The sequence below is a fragment of the Papaver somniferum genome, chromosome 9 (genome assembly GCF_003573695.1).
Source record: "Papaver somniferum cultivar HN1 chromosome 9, ASM357369v1, whole genome shotgun sequence".
Lineage (NCBI taxonomy): Eukaryota > Viridiplantae > Streptophyta > Magnoliopsida > Ranunculales > Papaveraceae > Papaver > Papaver somniferum.
Genome location: NC_039366.1, coordinates 154,971,429 through 154,988,664, shown reverse-complemented (window position 1 = coordinate 154,988,664; position 17,236 = coordinate 154,971,429). Strand labels below are relative to the sequence as shown.

The following is a 17,236-nucleotide window of genomic DNA, read 5'->3' as shown; positions in this document are numbered from 1 at the left end:
GTGCTGAATTATCTTCGGATCAATCCCTGGCATATCCCCTAACTTCCATGCGAAGACATCCGCGTATTCCGTAAGTAGTTTGATTAGAGCAGTCTCTCTTTCTTCATCCATTAGAGTCCCCATCTTGATCATCTTCGGTTTTTCTTCAGTCCCTATGTTGATCTCTTTCACGGGTTCTATAGGTGTGAATGTAGGCTTTGGTTCCCCTGGGAGAGGGACATTCTTTAATTGCTATTTGGTAGGCTCTTCAGCTTCCTTAGCTATCGAAGTACTTGCCTCAGTGTTTAGAACGATACTCTCCTTCGTCAGGCTCCTTCCAGAAATTTCTTCGAGATAAAGATCAATTTCCTTCTCTTTCGCGGCCTCTTTGCTTCGGGCTCTTCGAGATTTCCGCTGCTCATCTTGTTCGTTGTTGAGATGGTTTTGCATAGCTTGGCATTCCCGAGCGGTGACCTGATCTCCCTTTATTTCCATTACCCCTTCGGGTGTTGGAAATCTAAGATACTGATGATAGGTCGCTGCTACTCTTTTGAGCTTGTGCACCCATCTTCGGCTAATGATGGCGTTATAAGGAGAAGGAGCGTCTACTACACTGAATCGAGTATCTACTTTCATTGGTCCTGCATCCACTTGCAAAACAATGTCCCCCAACGGCTTTGTAGGTGCCCCATTGAATCCGTAGATGGTATAATACGAAGACATCAGTTGTTCATCGTTAAGATCCATTCGCTTGAGTGTATTATAGAATAAAACGTTAACTGAACTGCCTCCATCAATGAGGATCTTTTTGATATTGCATCCTGCTACTGGTAAGGTAAGGACCAAAGGGTCGTTGTGATCTTCCATATCTTCATCGATGTCTTCTGCGTCGAAGGTGATAGGCGCGTTCATCCATTGCTCGTGTTCGTCCACTTCTACCCCATCGATTTTATATAATTCACAGTAGTCTTCGAATTGTTTTCTCAATCTCTTTCCTATCTGTGCTGTTAGCGAGGGTCCTGTAGCTTCGGAACATGAGATGTTGTTGAGTGTTCGGTTACCCTCTGGCAATTGAACTTGCTTGCTTCGCTTAGTCCTATATTCGTTATTTGCCTTCTGTATGTACTGCTTGAGGTCACCTTCGTCAATCAACTTGTGGATCATTATCTTGAGATTCTTGCACTTCTCGGTCTGGTGGCCACTGAAACAATGATATTCACAGTAATCTCTTGATTTTTCGGACCTAGGGGTCTGCTTCCCTTTGGACCATGGCCACTCAAGGTTTTCTCTGCCTTTGATCTCCCTCAGGATGCGCGTGTAGTTTGTGTTTAGCTTCGTGAAGACTTGATCTTCGAATTTCCGATCATCACGTCAACTGTCATCCTCATCCTCTTTTATCATCATTAGGACGTTCAGCCGAACCGCCTCTCTTTGATCTGCTGGTTTGTTCTACAGAATTAGTTCGATGAGATCTTTGAGCTTGGGCCCTAGGGTTTTCCTGTTGGATCTCCTCCAGCCTGGCATGTTTTTCAATGAATACCCGAAGGTCACCTTCTGTCTTGGGGACACTTCCGTGGATCTCTACAAATAACGGGCTCATTCTATCTAGTCCCCACTTGTAACAGTTGATGTTGACCACTGGATCTACACTTCCTATGGCTTGGAAAATCCTATGCCATCTGTCGGTATACTCCCTGATTGTCTCTTTGTAAGCGGTTGCTAGCGAGAAGAGCTTGTCCATTCCTGCGTTGACAGCCTTGTTGTACATGTAAGTCTCTAAGAATTTCTCAGTGAGCTGGCCATAAGAGTTGATGGAGTTGGGCGGTAGGTTGTCGAACCAAGATAGTGCTGATCCATTTAAACTTGAAGGAAAATATCTGCAGATGACTGCATCGTCCTGCTCCCATCAGGCTAAGATACGATTGTAATAACGAAGATGCGTTGCCGGATCGTTGGATCTGTCGTAACATTCGAATGCTGGAACAGGGCACTTCTGGGGGATTAACGCTTTGGCCAGTCATGGGGTCAGTGGTGTGGTGTTTGCTTCCCTCATCACCTCTTCTGTCTTCCCCCTCCTTGCCTAGCCTTTAGTTGCTTGATCTCTGCCATCATTTCGGCACGAAGGTCCTCCATGGCACGATGATGATCATCGTTGGCTGGGTTTTGCCTTGGTCTTTGATCTTCGCTATCGAAATAATCCGAGTCTTCTAGGACGTAATCTGGATCACTGGATCTGTTTCCTCTGGTTGGTCTTCGGTTTAATGGTTCGGGATTTGCTGCATTTGTCACGACCATTCTTCGGTCATGATTCGGCTCAGATGCTTTAGAGTTGGCTTCGTGCAAGGCTTCGTTTTGTTGGTGAGTTGCTCCCAAGCTTTGGGCGATCTTATCTCTGAGTTCTTGGTTTTCTGGGGCCAGCAATGCCACTGCTTCTGCGTACACCCTTTGGTTCTTCTTTATCTCCTCAAGCTCTGCCATCAACAGAGGGGAATGATTTGATCCTTGGTTTGGGGTGCCGAGTCGTCCCTTCCCCCAAGGGCCATGGTATGATCTTCATCAACCGTTTGGATTTGGGGGATGTGAGGTTCGGTGTTCAATATCTGTAATTCCACTTGCGGGGGTAAGGGCCTGTTTCTTGTCAGCAATGGATGGGTTGTTGGCAGAGTTTGATTCTGCTCATTTGTTGGCGGCATCCCGAAGGATGGCTGTGGTATTGATGATTCTGCAACTCCTTCCCGTTGCTCAAGGACGTGGGCAGCTGCTGCGGCTTTTACTGCCTCGGCTTTAGCTGCATCTGCTCTTGCTACCGTTGCTCTTGCTGCATCGGCTTTTGCTATTTCAGCTCTTGCTGCATCGGTTGCTGCTTTGAGAGCCGCTGCTGCTACATCATTGGTATTTGACGGAGAGGTGATTTCCACAGTGTCTGGATTTTGGTTTGTCGTTTTCGCTTTTTCACCCTTTTGCTTGTTGCGTGTCATGACTGGTGTTGTCCTGGGTGTTTATTTGGACGATGCCTTAGCCTTTCCTGCATCCTTCATGCTTTCCATTTTTGCTTTCCTTGCCTGCACAGGTAAAACATCATCGAAAATCCGATATCCATGTGGATCCTGTTAATAAAGCTAGTCAAGCGTGTAGGCCCAAAAGCGTAACTTGATCGAAAATTTCCAAGAGATAGAGAACTAAAAATGGAGATCTGGAGAGATCCAAATACTTTGAAAACACAGATCTACTCATGGATCCGAGACACCGAAGGTAAAAAGAGATACTCCAACTGTTATTCCCCTCTTTAGAGGTAATGGACTACTTAAATGGTTTTACATGCGATCATTCGAAAGTTTTATTTAATTGATCAAAGTTAAAGGGACTATGAAAGCTTATAAATCCGACGAAAGCACATATCCGTAGCAGGATCATCTTGGAGGAAACTCTTTTCAAATCAAACGGGTTAAATACAAAGAAAGCACTTATGAATGAGCCTGAAGGAAATCCCTTCGAACGCTTTAAGGTTTCAAAGAGAATCTTTTCAAAATGAAGGTTAGATCTAAAGTTCATAAATCCGAAGCTAACGGATCTAAATCGCAGTTTGAAAAGTACTTAGCATAAACTTGAAAAGAATAAATCCTGACGGTTTGGTTTACAATGGTTCAAAATATAAGTCAGATCCGAGGGAAAATCAGATCTGATGGGCTTTTGTTATAAAAAATAATGTTTTTGAGAAGAAATATAACAAAGCGACGGAGACATATTCAAGACATTATTTCACATGGAATAGCGCTGAGAGTCCAAGAGGGTAAAATCACAACAAAAGATAAATCTTTTACCGGGACAAAGTCCCTGTTTCTAGCGCCAGATTGTGAACACATACATTACGAATGCATCCACGTGTTCACAAACAATATTCGCTTGAGCCGATAAAACAATACGTAGAATAATGTAAATATAAAACGACATGGATCACGTTGACTCATCGACTCAGAGTCTTCAGACTCGTCCTTGTCTGGTCGTGAGGGATCGATACAATTATTCTACATAGTTCTGAAGCATATATCACAAGACATAATAATGATAACAAAAAGTAAGTGCTGAAATGTAAATGAGACAATGATTTACGTGGTTCAGCACTAAGGCCTACATCCACGGGGTTGAGGGTTTCACTATGTATGGAGAGATTACAAAGATAGTCGAATGACTTTCAGGTGAATAACGATGCCATGGGGAATATAAACCATACTTACTCTTCCTATTTCTCTTTCCTAAACTCTTCTCTAGTTTTTCTCTCAATTGGTCGACCCCTTCTCTCTTGGTGGAGAGGGGTATTTATAGTAGTGGTACATGGGGTCCACCGTCAGAGGCCGTTGGAATCTTATCTTCTTGTTTTTTGTGCAGATCTCGCTGGTATCCTCGTTCTGAACCGAGGCCCCCAGCGGTTTATACTCGGTGACGATGAGTCGCCTCTTCACCCTCCACAGGTTGGTTAACACGTATGCTAATTTAGGGTGTTTAATGCGGGTGGTTGGGTCGTCTGCACGCGCCAGCTAATTGCCTGCCACCCCTGTCACATCTGCGTCAGTTGTACCAACCCTTGTCGTTGATCTTGAATCCCTCTCGAGATGGAATAAAGTGAACCCTTGGGTGTTCTTCAGTGCTTCGCAGTAACCCTTTCCTTCAATGCTCCTCGATTCTCAGCCCTCAGATCCATCAGATGATGATCTCATACTGATGAAACGTGTTGCTTGGGTATCCACGCGTGGCATCATATCTCGATGCTCCGAGCTGTGTGTCCTCCACGTGTGCCTCTCCAGACACGTGGCGAGTGATGAATTATGTGCATACAAATATCTGGTCTTATTTTCTCAAAAGTTTTGATATCAATTGGGTTCTTTCTAGAAATGTGAAATCCAATCTATGGGAATGGGGAGATAAGTATCGAAGGAGATCTTGAAACAGAAAAAAGAAAATTTGGAGTATCTTGCCTTTTGCTATTTGGTGGTGTGTCTGGAATGAAAGGAATGCAAGATTTCATAATAATGTGAAGAAGGATTTGGATCAACTGATTCCGGATGTAAAATGTTTGATGTTTAATTGGGGTTTGAAGTCGCAATTATTTTCTGATTTTCATTTGAGTACTTTGCTATGTAATTGGAATGCAGTGATGCATTAGTCCATGTAATTTTGTTATCTGGTGTCACTTTTCTGGTGACATTCAGATCTTTTTAATCAAATTTGTTTCTGTCAAAGAAAAAACAAAAAAAAAAACATTTGTGTCGGAAAAACCACCCGTATTTCATTTTCTCCATACAACAACAGAGCAGAATCATATTAAGAAATTCTGAAGAGTACTACAACAAGATTTCATTATAAATTAAACTGAACAAATTCTTACATAGACACAAGTGAATAGAAGATCAACACCCAATAATATGGAAGACAACAACAACAACCCTAACCAAACTTACAACAAAATCCCCTCCAAACTAAGGTAAGGTTTTCCCCCGAAAACCAGTAAAACAAGTCTTGTTTGGAGCGACAGAACAGAGGTTCGATTTTAGTAACTAACAAAACCAACATCTTACAAGAACAAGATGTTCCTAACATTAGATATGCAAGGGGCGAATAAAAGGCTCTACCTCTCTGTATTTATGATTGAACAAAAAGAAAAAAAGAATTATTCTAGGAAGAATTCAATCTATACAGAGCATAAAATTGGGAATATTCCCAGACAACAAAAAAACTGAGATGAGATCAAGCCATCAAGGTCTACATAAAATTCAGAGGAACCAGAATTTTCATGAGTCAGACATCAACACTTCCTTCTGATGCGTAAGTACTTGGAGCTGCAGAAGAGGATTTCGAGCCTCCTCCCCTGCTACTTCCTTTTCTTTTGATCGCCATGGAAGCTAGATTATTGACGGATTTAACGAATTTCCCCAAAATTCTGAACGTAATTTGTCCACGCCGTGGGGGAAATCGCTTTGATTTCTTCAGCGACAGAGTTGGCCTATTCTCCATTTCAATGGATGTGCAGGAATAATTAAGCAGGTTGGAAAAAAACACTGAGAATTCAAGGTCAGAAGACGAAAAGACTAGAAATCTCAAGCTCAGAATAGAAGACTAAAAATTTCTAGTTTCTGAAAAAGAGGACGAAGAAAAGACTAGATATTTCAAGATCAGAAGAGAAAGCGAAAAGAAATTCTGAAGAAGAAGATGATGATTTGAAGAATAGGGGAAGAATATCAGAAGAAAACACTAAGGTTCTGAAGAAAGAAAGAGGAAGTTTTTACTAATTGATCGAGAGGATAAGACTGAAGAATAGAGCAAAATTGAGTCCAATTTATAGAAGTTTCCTGTTTGTAGGGGACCCAAATTACTTGGGAACCAAGGTTTTTTTTGGGAGGCATCTCAGAGCATCTTTACTCGACTCCACTGCACTGGGGTGGCAGTTTATAATTCTCGAGTGTTGAGTTCTTCAGTGAGTCATAAATCGTTTAAGAGTAAAATAACAAACAGCAAAGTGTGTTCTGAGTCGACTAATAGTCAGTACTCAGTAGAAGCAACTCAGACTTTGAAAAAAAACAAAAAAAAAAAGCAACTCAGACTTTGAAACCTGCACTAAAATCGTATCCAGGAACCAAGTCAAGTCAATTAGGCAACTTCTTAAAACTCTTATGCTAGCTATAAGACAGGCCAATAGACGCCCAAGAGTGAAAAATGAAAAATGTAAAGATTTATACAAAGTGCAGAGGATAAAATTCATCTGTTTCTTTTCCCATCATGCTTAATTGGACATTAATCATTAACACCCAATATTGTTTGTTTAATGCTCTAACTATCATTTCCTTGTTCGATCAAATTAAACATGGATGAAATTAGCTAAATTCATGAATGCGTGTAAGGCTTGGTTTTCTGGCTTGATATATATATTTAGATTAGAAAGCTAAGGTAAAACCTTTTGATGATTATTACGTGGGAAAGAAACAACAGAAACAGTACAAGAGGAGTCAAAGTCGTGTGCACATTAAGAACTACTACTTAAGCAGCTTCATGTTTTGCCTAACAAAATTCTGCCATCTCGGAATTCCACTATTTTTGCTACACATCTTTCAAACCTAATGTCGCTTAAGGAATAGACTAAATCCTTTTGTTTTTTGATCGGTAAATTAAAAGGAATAGACTAAACCCTTTCATAAGAGCAGACAAGCTAATTACTATGTTGTTGTCTTTTGGCAAGGATGATGGAGAAAGAAGTACAGAAATACAATCTATTTTAGGCTCTGTATTTCTGATCCATATTATAAGAGAACAAAAGGTAAAATGAATTTCATGGGCACTTTCTTTGAAGGCTGTTTTTAGGCATACCTAAATCTTTCTAGGCATACTGAATAAAGACAAAAAAGGATGTCAAATAACAAAATCAGAAACCTCCTTAACTAAATTTGTTTATAATGGCAAATCTGCCCTTTCTGTATTAGTGATAGTAATCTGGATTAGTGATTAAAACTTTTGTTTAGTGATTAAGATAATTCATAATTATAAAGTTTTGGGTAGATGAAAAAATTTGGGGAAAAAATCAAGTTTTTATTGAGAAGGAGAGAAAGAAAAGGGAGTGAGAAAAAATTCTTGATTCAATGGATGATGAGGAGGGTCATTCTTTATCTAAAAAACCTAGGAAAATACATATCAACTACAACAATGATCCAGAAATGGCTGATTTCTTAGATTATGAGAATGATTTTACACAAACCCAAACTCAAGATGATTTTATGAGCCAAATCCAGATGATGAATACATAGATGAGGAACCCAATGCTTCTAACACACATGTACACTTCTATTTTATGTTTAATCTCACTTTTGTAGCTTGAAATCATCAAAAAAAAATTGTATTTTTCATCATGGTTCAGCGAACCAGGACTATGTCGGCTTGAAAATATTAGCCGAACCCACTAAATTGATGAACAGTTCGGCTAGCTGAATTTGTTAACGTTATACGCCAAACCTTCATTTTCCAACTTCCAACCTATTTGCAAGATCCTAGTTCGGCTTATATTAAAGTCTAATAACAAGCCGAATATATTCCTCAGAGTTAGGTTCGGTTTTCACTCTAAATATCGTATCAGCCGAACTATATATGTTTCCAATTTCGGCTCATATTCAAAAAATCACATCAACCTAACATGATACTGATTTTCCATGAAACACTTAAATTCATACACATTTAGGGGTTAGGTTTTTTATAACATATGTTTTCTATTGTGTAGCCTTTTCATAGGACGAACAAAACAAAAAAAGTGGAAATTACTAAAAGTGTTAAGAAAGTGAAGTCTAATGATGGAGAATACCAAGGTCCATATTAAACTCATTAAAATCAATGAGATCTTATCTTCAACTTCAAGAGAATGAAAAGAAAAACACAACGCAAAAAGAATGAGGTCATTCCGACATCGGACGAAAAAGTTATGGCCAAAACAAGATTAAAAACTTGAGTGTGCAAAGAGAAGGTTTGGCTGATAACTCAACAACACGAGCTAGCCGAACCTAGAGCCTGCAAATCAATATTTTCGAAGTGTTTACAGAGACAGGTTCGGCTTGAAAGTGATCTAATCGAGTCAGTCGAACCTGACAACCACCTGGGGTAAATTTCACTTCTCAGGTTCGGCCGGGAAGATTTGCAAGGTATTAGCCGAACCTGACACTGTTCTAGGACGTATTTAATACACATTTTGGGTTCGGCTAAAAATTGACATGTACGGTTAAGCCGAACTGTTCATAGACACTTTCAGGGTGAAATTTCAAGAAAAGTTTGGCTCAAAACTCAACTCAATTATCAGCCGAACCCACTACTGTAACCGTCAAAAACCCTAAGTTTTTAGCAATTTAACCCATTCAATCCATGAAAACAACAAATAAAAGATTGGGTTTGTAGGGAATACCTTCTTATCCTCATTTCAGTATTTGAAGCTTTAAATGGTTGAATTTCTGATTCAATTTCTGGTTCAATTATAGTTTTTACACCTTCATCTTCAATTGGTTCTTCTTCTTTAATTCATGGATTGGAAGAGGATTTAGAACACCCGACGTTTGATTTTTTCTTTGTACGATCCATTGTATAGTTCAATTTAACCGATGATCGAATTTTCACGAATCGATAATTAATTACGGTGATGAAAAAAAATTCTGAGAGAAAAGGAAAGTGATTTGGATGGAGGAAGAAGAAGAGATGTTTAGGATAGTTTATTTTTGATTTTAGGTTCAAGGGTATATAGGTAATTGAACTACCCAAGAGACACCCCTTGTAAGATCACCTAGGATGGGAAAACTATTTTGTATGTCTTGAAAGTTTTTGGTATGCCTAAAAACAACCTTCCTTTCTTTCTGTTGGTTTACTTGTAGACAAGTTAACGTCAAATTGAAATCATCCAAAGTGACCCAAAATAGAAGACATGTTTACATAGCAAGTTCATGGGCTGAGTATGAAACATACTATGCATTTGGAGGTTTAGCTTTAGAAGTATGCTTTAGAATCTCATCCAATCAATTTGATTCCTTAAAGAGTCCGTTGAACACACATAAAGGATCTTGAGTTATAAGCGTGGCAGGTTAGCAATGTACAATAGTAAACATCACTTATATCTGGATTGCTTTGATTGATCAAATTCATCTGGAGAAACAAATAGATACAGGGTGCAAAGCAGTATAATAGAAAATGTAATAGAGTTGTCGCTGCACTTACAATTTACAAATTGTGTTTGATCATTTCGTTGTCATATATAAATGTCAGGTTTTTACTGCATAGACCTGTTTTTCTAACATTTGCAAACTGATCCAGCAAACATTACTTCATAGGAGCTAGAAGTGTGTAGATCAAAAGCAAGGTGACCACAACAATGGCTCCAGCTAGAGTGAACTTTGGACTAGTCCATAACATGAGGTTTGATCTTTCAGCTCTTTTGATAGGATCAACCTCCTCAGACAATGGGAAGTTGGAACGCTTTGGATTCCAGCTCACGTACTTATTTGGATTGAATTGTGAGAAGAGGGATATCTTCCCTCGCTTTCTAAAACTTGACCAGGCCTTGTCCCAGTCTGTTGAGGACCTATCACCTGCGCATTTGTAGAGTTTTAGAATGCGTCAAGTCCAGTTATAGAAACATGCTCGAGGATGAGAAAATATATTGCTGATTAGAAGACGGTAAGGAGAGCCACATCAATCATCGATTTTTGTGTAGTTACGGTTAAGTATTACAGTAAAACCTCATTCCTTGACTAGGGCTGTAGTTGCCTAACAGTACTAGAGTATATATACATCCTCAGGATGAATTTTACTTTTCCATATAACGATCACTGTGCCTTTAAGTAGTACAGTAAAACCTTTGTGTCAGAATATTATAGGGACCATATAAAATTATTCTTATATGGAGTTTATTCTTATATAGAGGTAAATTTTACAAAGATTAAGCTATATTGGGACCAGAATTTTTTATTCATTTATGGAGTTTATTCCGTTATAGAGTATAATTTTATAGAGGTTTTACTGTACAGTAAAATAGTATTACTGGATTGCAGAGATTGGGTTGTACAGATAAACCCACAATTGCAATGTTGACGCACACATAAGGGGTAGTTAATTTACTGCTTCACACTCCACTCCTCTTCAAACTGAAACTTGACAAACCTACCAACTGCTATTGAAATCTTCGACCACTAACAACAGCTATCAAAGGAGACTTTATTTAGTTAGTTCCATGAAGAAACATCTCTAGTTAAATAAGGTAGGATCATAGTATTTGCGGCACCCGCAGAGAATGAAGTTTATGACCTCGATTCTAATGCTATTTAGTAGAATAAGAGTAAAGCTAACAACCTTGAAAGTAAAGTTAATTAGATCTAGAGATATATCTTTTCGATACCACTGAATCTGCAGCAGGCAGCCCATGTGGATTCCCTATATCAGTTTGATGGGCGACCCGTTTTGGGTGAATGCCTTGCATCTACAGTGAATGGAGCTTAATCCACCGTGTGCAGTGTAATAGCAACTGCAAGATGAAACTTAGCTTATATAAAGAAAACTCTCTTTATTGATGTTTAGAAAATCTCTCAAAACTAAACACAAGCTCTAATCTTGCTCATATGATCAACCACAACTTTGGTGATCATATATATATAGAACTATGAATTCCTTTTCCTAGTCCTATTACCTTATTACATGTCTTTCCTTTTCTTAGAACTAGATGACTTCTAATTCCCTTAGGATTACATCAATTTCCTAATCTTGTCCTAACCAGCTTGTTAGTGACTTATATGTTGAAGTTTAACCAACATTCTCCCCGTTAAGCTTCAACCTTAACCGTGACATATCTTGTACTCCAATCAATTGTCTCATTTCTTCAAACTTGATCCGAGCTAATGCCTTTGTCAATATATCTTCTTTCTGCTCAGTTCCTGGTATGTGTTCAACGTTGATGATCTCCTTCTCGATACATTCTCGTATGAAATGATACCTTTTGTGAATGTGTTTCGTCTTCCCATGAAACACTGGATTTTTAGTGAGTGCAATTGCAGACTTATTATCAATCTTGATGAGAACTTTTTCAGGTTCTCTTCCTTTGATTTCACCCAACAGTTCTTGAAGCCATATTGATTGTTTAGCTGCTTCTATTGCAGCCATAAACTCAGCTTCACAGGATGAGAGAGCTATTGTGTCTTGCTTCTGTGAGCACCATGTGATAGGTGCATCTCCTAGATAAAATATATGACCAGTTGTACTTTTTCCATCATCTTGGTCAATATTATGGCTGATGTCACTATACCCAACAATTCCTTTTGATCCTCCTCGAACATACTTCAATCCACAGCTGATTGTTCCTCTTAGATATCTCAATATCTGCTTTATTACATCACCATGAGACTTGCGTGGACTCTGCATATAATGGCTTGCTACTCCCACAGAGAAATCCAAGTATGGTCTTGTGTGTAACAAGTATCTAATGCATCCAACATTTCTTCTATAACTCGTTGGATCAATCTCAGCTTCTTCTTGTGCCTTTGAAACTTTAAGTACAAACTCCATTGGTATCTTAGTTGGATTACAAGTTTCAAGTCCTGCTTCTTTCAGAATTCTCCTTGCATAAGCTTCTTGTTTAATCTGAATCCCATCTACTCCTTGATGGACTTCTATGCCAAGGTAATAAGTGAGTTTTCCGAGGTCTGACATCTCAAACTTTGATGACATTTCTCTCTTGAACTCATTGATCACCTTAAGGGAGTTGTCAGTCAAAAATAGATCATCTACATAGACTGCAATCACAAGAAGCGTTCCCTTTTCTTCTCTTCTGTATACAGAAGTTTCTTTAGAACACTTCATGAATCTCATTCCCTTTAAGATTTGATCTAACTTTGTATTCGAGGCTCGAGGAGCTTGTCTTAGACCATATAGAGCTTTTGATAACTTATAAACCTTATGCTCTTGTCCTTTTACTTCAAAACCTTCTGGTTGTTCAACATACACATCTTCTCGCAATTCACCATGTAAGAATTTGTCTTAACGTCTAAGTGGTGAATTTCCCATGAGTTTGATGCTGCCTCTGCAATTAATAAGCGTATTGTTTCAATTCTAGCAACTGGTGCAAAAACTTCATCAAAATTTATGCCTGATTCTTGTACATATCCTTTAGCTACAAGCCTTGCTTTGTATTTATTGACAGTACCATCAGCATTTCGTTTTATTTTGAAGATCCACTTAAGACCAATCACTTTTACCCCACCTGGCTTATCAACTAGAAACCAAGTCTTGTTTCTGTTGATTGAAATAATTTCTTCTCTACATGCTTGTGTCCATTTAGTCGAGACCTTTGCTTCCTGAAAATTCCTTGGTTCATCATTAACAGAAAGTAGCATAATCTCACATTCTTCTGCAGCTTGAAGAACATAATCCTCCAGATACTGTGGCTTTTGTATCTGTCTTGCTGATTTTCGCAGTGGAATGGGTTGAGTTATTTCATCGATCTCCTCTTCTTCTTCTTCTTCTTCTTCTTCCTCTTCTTCTTCTTCTTCTTCTTCTTCTTTTTCGTTATTCTCAGTGTTTTCATTATTCTCTTCTTCTTCTTGATTAACATCATTGTTTCCATTGGTATTGATGATTATGGGTCCTTCGCCTTCATCAATTACTTGACCCCATCTCATGTGAAACATTCCTGGATCCCTACTTGATTCATCATTAGTTTCTTTCCAGTTCCAGTTTGCTTTTTCATCGAATACCACATCTCGACTCACTATTACTCTTTTCGTTGTTGGATTGAATAATCTGTAAGCTTTGGATCTAGGCTCAATTCCTAGATGCACAAGAGTCTGAGATCGACCATCCAGTTTCTTAAGAGTTGCAGAATCAACTTTTGCGTATGCTTTGCAACCAAACACTCTTAAATGATCTATGTTTGGTTTTCTCTTTCGCAAACTTTCATATGGAGTCATGTCTTTCAAAGATTTCGTAGGTATCCTGTTTATTAGGTATGTGGAGTGTCGTACAGCTTCTCCCCATAGATAATTAGGTACCTGCATAGTCTTTAAAGAACTTCTTGTCATCTCCATTAGAGTCATGTTTCTCCTCTCCACCACTCCGTTTTGTTGTGGTGTATATGGTGCTGTGAGTTGCCTTTTGATTCCATTTGACTCACAGAACTTGTTGAACTCTAAGGAAGTGAACTCTCCTCCTCTATCAGTTCTAAGTATTTTGACTTCCTCTTTTAACTCTTTTTCTATCAGATTTCTGAAAGCTTTGAATCTGTCAAATGCTTCACTCTTTTCTTTCATAAGAATAGACCACATATATCTTGAGAAGTCATCTATAATAACAAATATGTATTTGTTATTTGCAAGGGTTTGTGGTGTAATAGTACCATATAAATCAGCATGAAGAAGCTCTAAAGGCTTTGAGACTCTGAATGTTGTTGCTTTTGGAAAACCTTGACGCGTTTGTTTCCCAACTAAACATGATTCACAAATCCTTGGTTCATCGTTTATCTGTGGTAGCCCTCGAACCATCTTGTTCTGAGACATTGCCTTTAAAGTTCTAAAGCTTATGTGTCCTAATCTTGCATGTCACTTCCATGTCTGATCTTCCAGTCTCATATTCAGACACAATGGCCTTCCAATCATGAGACTTATCTTGTAGAGTCTATTCTGTGAACGTGAGACTCTAACTAAAAGTCTTCCACTTGGGTCATGAACTGTTATATAATCTTGTCGCATTCTAACATCACATCCAACTTCTGTAGCTTGTCCTAAACTTAGAATGTTGCTTTGTAAGTTTGGGATGAAGTAGATGTTTGTGACAATCTTCTGTTCTCCGGTCTTTCTCTGAAATAGAATTGATCCTTTCCCTTCAATTTCTACAGAAGATCCATCCCCAAACTTCACTTGTCCTTTGATTTTCTCATTGAGTTCAGAAAAGTAGTGTCTCTTACCAGTCATGTGATTGCTGGCTCCATTATCTAAATACCAGATTCCTTCTTCACCATCCTTTGATTCGTAGTTCTTTGGTATTAGTTTCCCTTCGTTTAAGAATACAACTTCGTGCATGAAAAGAGTTGTATCTGCTTCCCTTGTTTCATTCTTGTTTGCTTCTTCCATCTTTTGTATTCTTTCAGGGCATACAGAGGAGAAGTGTCCTGGTTTATCACATCTGTAACAAATAATGTTTGATCTATCCTTCTTTTCTTTCCCTTGGTTTTGATCATTCTGACTTGTTGTTCAATCTTGTGAGTTAAACCTTCCTCCCCTTCCTCGGCCTCTGTTTACTCTACCACCTCTTCCACGACCTCTTCCTCTTGTCGCAGTGTTTTGTTGGTAAGAGTTTGTGTACAAGAGTTTTCCTTGAGTTTCTCCATTGTTTTCTTCATCAAGGATTCTCTCTTCATATGCTTTCAATCTTCCAATTATATCTTCATAGCTAGTCTTCTTTAAATCTAAGACTTGTTCGAGAGAAGCTATGATATGAATATACTTGGATCTTGGTAAACTATTGAGAAACTTCTTTACCAGTTTATCTTCATCAATGGATTGTGCAAGTGACGCAGCTTTTGAGGCTATCTCTGATAGCTTTCCTGCAAAGCTATCAATAGTATCAGTGTATTTCATCTTCACTCTTTCAAATTCAGACATTAAGGTTTGCAGACGGGCTTCTTTAACTCGATCAACTCCGAGATTACGTGCCTTTATTGCATCCAAAATTTTATTTGAAGTTTCCTGTTCACCAACTTGTAGAATAAGACATTCTGGTATTGCTTGAAAGAGTAAACCTATAGCGATGTTGTTCTTATCTGCATCATCTGTTCCTGGTTCAATTGTATCCCACACCTTGTAGATTTTCATCAGTACCTTCATTCTCATGGCCCATACTGTGTAGTTTGTAGCGTTGAGGATTGGAACTTGTATTGATGGTGGCGTGAACTGTTTTGCACCCACAATGGTGGTTTCGCTTTCCATGGCTCAGAAATAAGCTCTGATACCAATTAATGGCAACTGCAAGATGAAACTTAGCTTATATAAAGACAACTCTCTTTATTGATGTTTAGAAAATCTCTCAAAACTAAACACAAGCTCTAATCTTGCTCATATGATCAACCACAACTTTGGTGATCATATATATATAGAACTATGAATTCCTTTTCCTAGTCCTATTACCTTATTACATGTCTTTCCTTTTCTTAGAACTAGATGACTTTTAATTCCCTTAGAATTACATCAATTTCCTAATCTTGTCCTAACCAGCTTGTTAGTGACTTATATGTTGAAGTTTAACCAACACAGTGTAGATTATCTATCTGTTCCATGAATTCTAAGAAGGAACTGAGACCTAAATTTGCCAAATTACCCGACCAAAATCAAAAGAAAAACGGAAAACCCAATGCTTTTAAAAACATATGGGTCTTCATAGTAGTTCATATCTTGAACTGCAGCACAGGAAGATAAGTATTTCCAATGTTTCTCTTAAAGGTTACGAAAAAAAAAAACATCCACGTGACAATATAACATTATGAATAGTAATTCATGCAACAAAATCTAACTAGTTCTTTAGAAATAAAATCTATCTATAAACCTGATCTAAATCAATTCCACATGATTACTACAACAAAAAATTAACCATAGTTTCAGAAAAGAATACTTTACCTTTATCCTTGTTTCCTTCTTCTCCAGGAGGAGATTTAGAACAATAAGGGGAACTTAAACCCGCCGAAGAAAATGTACAACTCCTTTTCCTTTTGATTCTAGGACTCAAATTAATTACATTTCCAATTTGAAGATCCATAAACAAAAAATAAGTAAATTAGAATAAGAAATGGTTCTTCACTTCAGTTCCGGATTTAAACATCCAACGGTTCCTCTTCTCAACTGGTTTAATATCCGAACCTATAAGCGTTGGTGTCCTATTTTTGCATCCATGGATAAAGCAGCTTATCCACTGTATCGAAAAAGCTGATCCATTTTATTTCATTTCATGCCGTATAAATTTTGACTGGACACTCGAGGACTGAGGTTTGGTACCGCTTGGGTCTCTATTTCTTCAGGCTAAGACCTTGTTTGTTTGCAGCTGACTCGGTGTCTGGATCTGAGTCAACCCCTGACTCGCACCGAGTCAGCACTTAGACTGTTTGGTTTGCATTTTTTATAACATCTGACTCGGCATCTGAGTCGTGCCTAACCCCTGACTCGGTCCCTGTAGAGTCAGGCATGGAAATGCTCCTGAGTCGGTGCCTATTACCCCTGAGTCATAGAAATTGACAAAAATGCCCTCGATATTATATCAAAAAACTACATTTCTTCTTTTCTCATTTTCTTCGTTTGTTCCGTCAAGAGGAGAGATGGGAGATAAACAACCAAACCCGATCTCCATCATCGCCCTCATCTGATATCTCCTTCGTCTTCAACTGATATTCTCCTTCATCACCTCATCTCATCTTTTGATCTGTTTCATATCATCTAAAAGCTTCCTTTTGAATCATCATCATCTTCAGGTATAATATCCTGGTTAGTGCTACCAAATCATCAGGTATAATTCTTCATCATCATCTTCAGGTATAATATCCTGGTTAGTGCTACCAAATCATCAGGTATAATTCTTCATCATCATTGTTATTGTAATTGCTAATAATTTTGTTTTTCTTTTTCTGCTATCTCAGATTAGGGTTCTTCGTTTTCATTTTAATTTTTTTTATTAGGGTTTGTTCTGCTATATTGAATTAGGGATTGAGTATGTTAATTGT

The 17,236-nt window shown here is 38.3% G+C and overlaps 2 protein-coding genes across 2 annotated transcripts; both read right to left on the bottom strand.

Moving 5' to 3' along the window:
* Positions 1–231: 231 nt before the first annotated feature.
* LOC113312748 lies at positions 232–1,143 on the bottom strand. The gene has a single exon (XM_026561486.1). It carries the CDS (start codon positions 1,141–1,143, stop codon positions 232–234), a length of 912 nt encoding a protein of 303 aa, XP_026417271.1.
* An 8,478-nt stretch (positions 1,144–9,621) lies between these two features.
* LOC113308197 lies at positions 9,622–16,314 on the bottom strand. Its single transcript, XM_026556676.1, has 2 exons — positions 16,143–16,314; positions 9,622–10,079 (listed from the first exon to the last, which is right to left on the bottom strand). Exons 1-2 carry the CDS (start codon positions 16,279–16,281, stop codon positions 9,811–9,813), a joined length of 408 nt encoding a protein of 135 aa, XP_026412461.1. The 5' UTR covers positions 16,282–16,314; the 3' UTR covers positions 9,622–9,810.
* Positions 16,315–17,236: the final 922 nt, after the last annotated feature.

Bases quoted from the DNA above. Each gene is read 5' to 3' on its own strand.
- LOC113312748 (XM_026561486.1), bottom strand. From the start codon at position 1,143: ATGATCCACAAGTTGATTGACGAAGGTGACCTCAAGCAGTACATACAG.
- LOC113308197 (XM_026556676.1), bottom strand. From the start codon at position 16,281: ATGGATCTTCAAATTGGAAATGTAATTAATTTGAGTCCTAGAATCAAA. The intron at 10,080-16,142 runs GTAAAGTATTCT...ACAAATGCGCAG, and splicing joins AGAAGGAAACAAGGATAAAG to GTGATAGGTCCTCAACAGAC.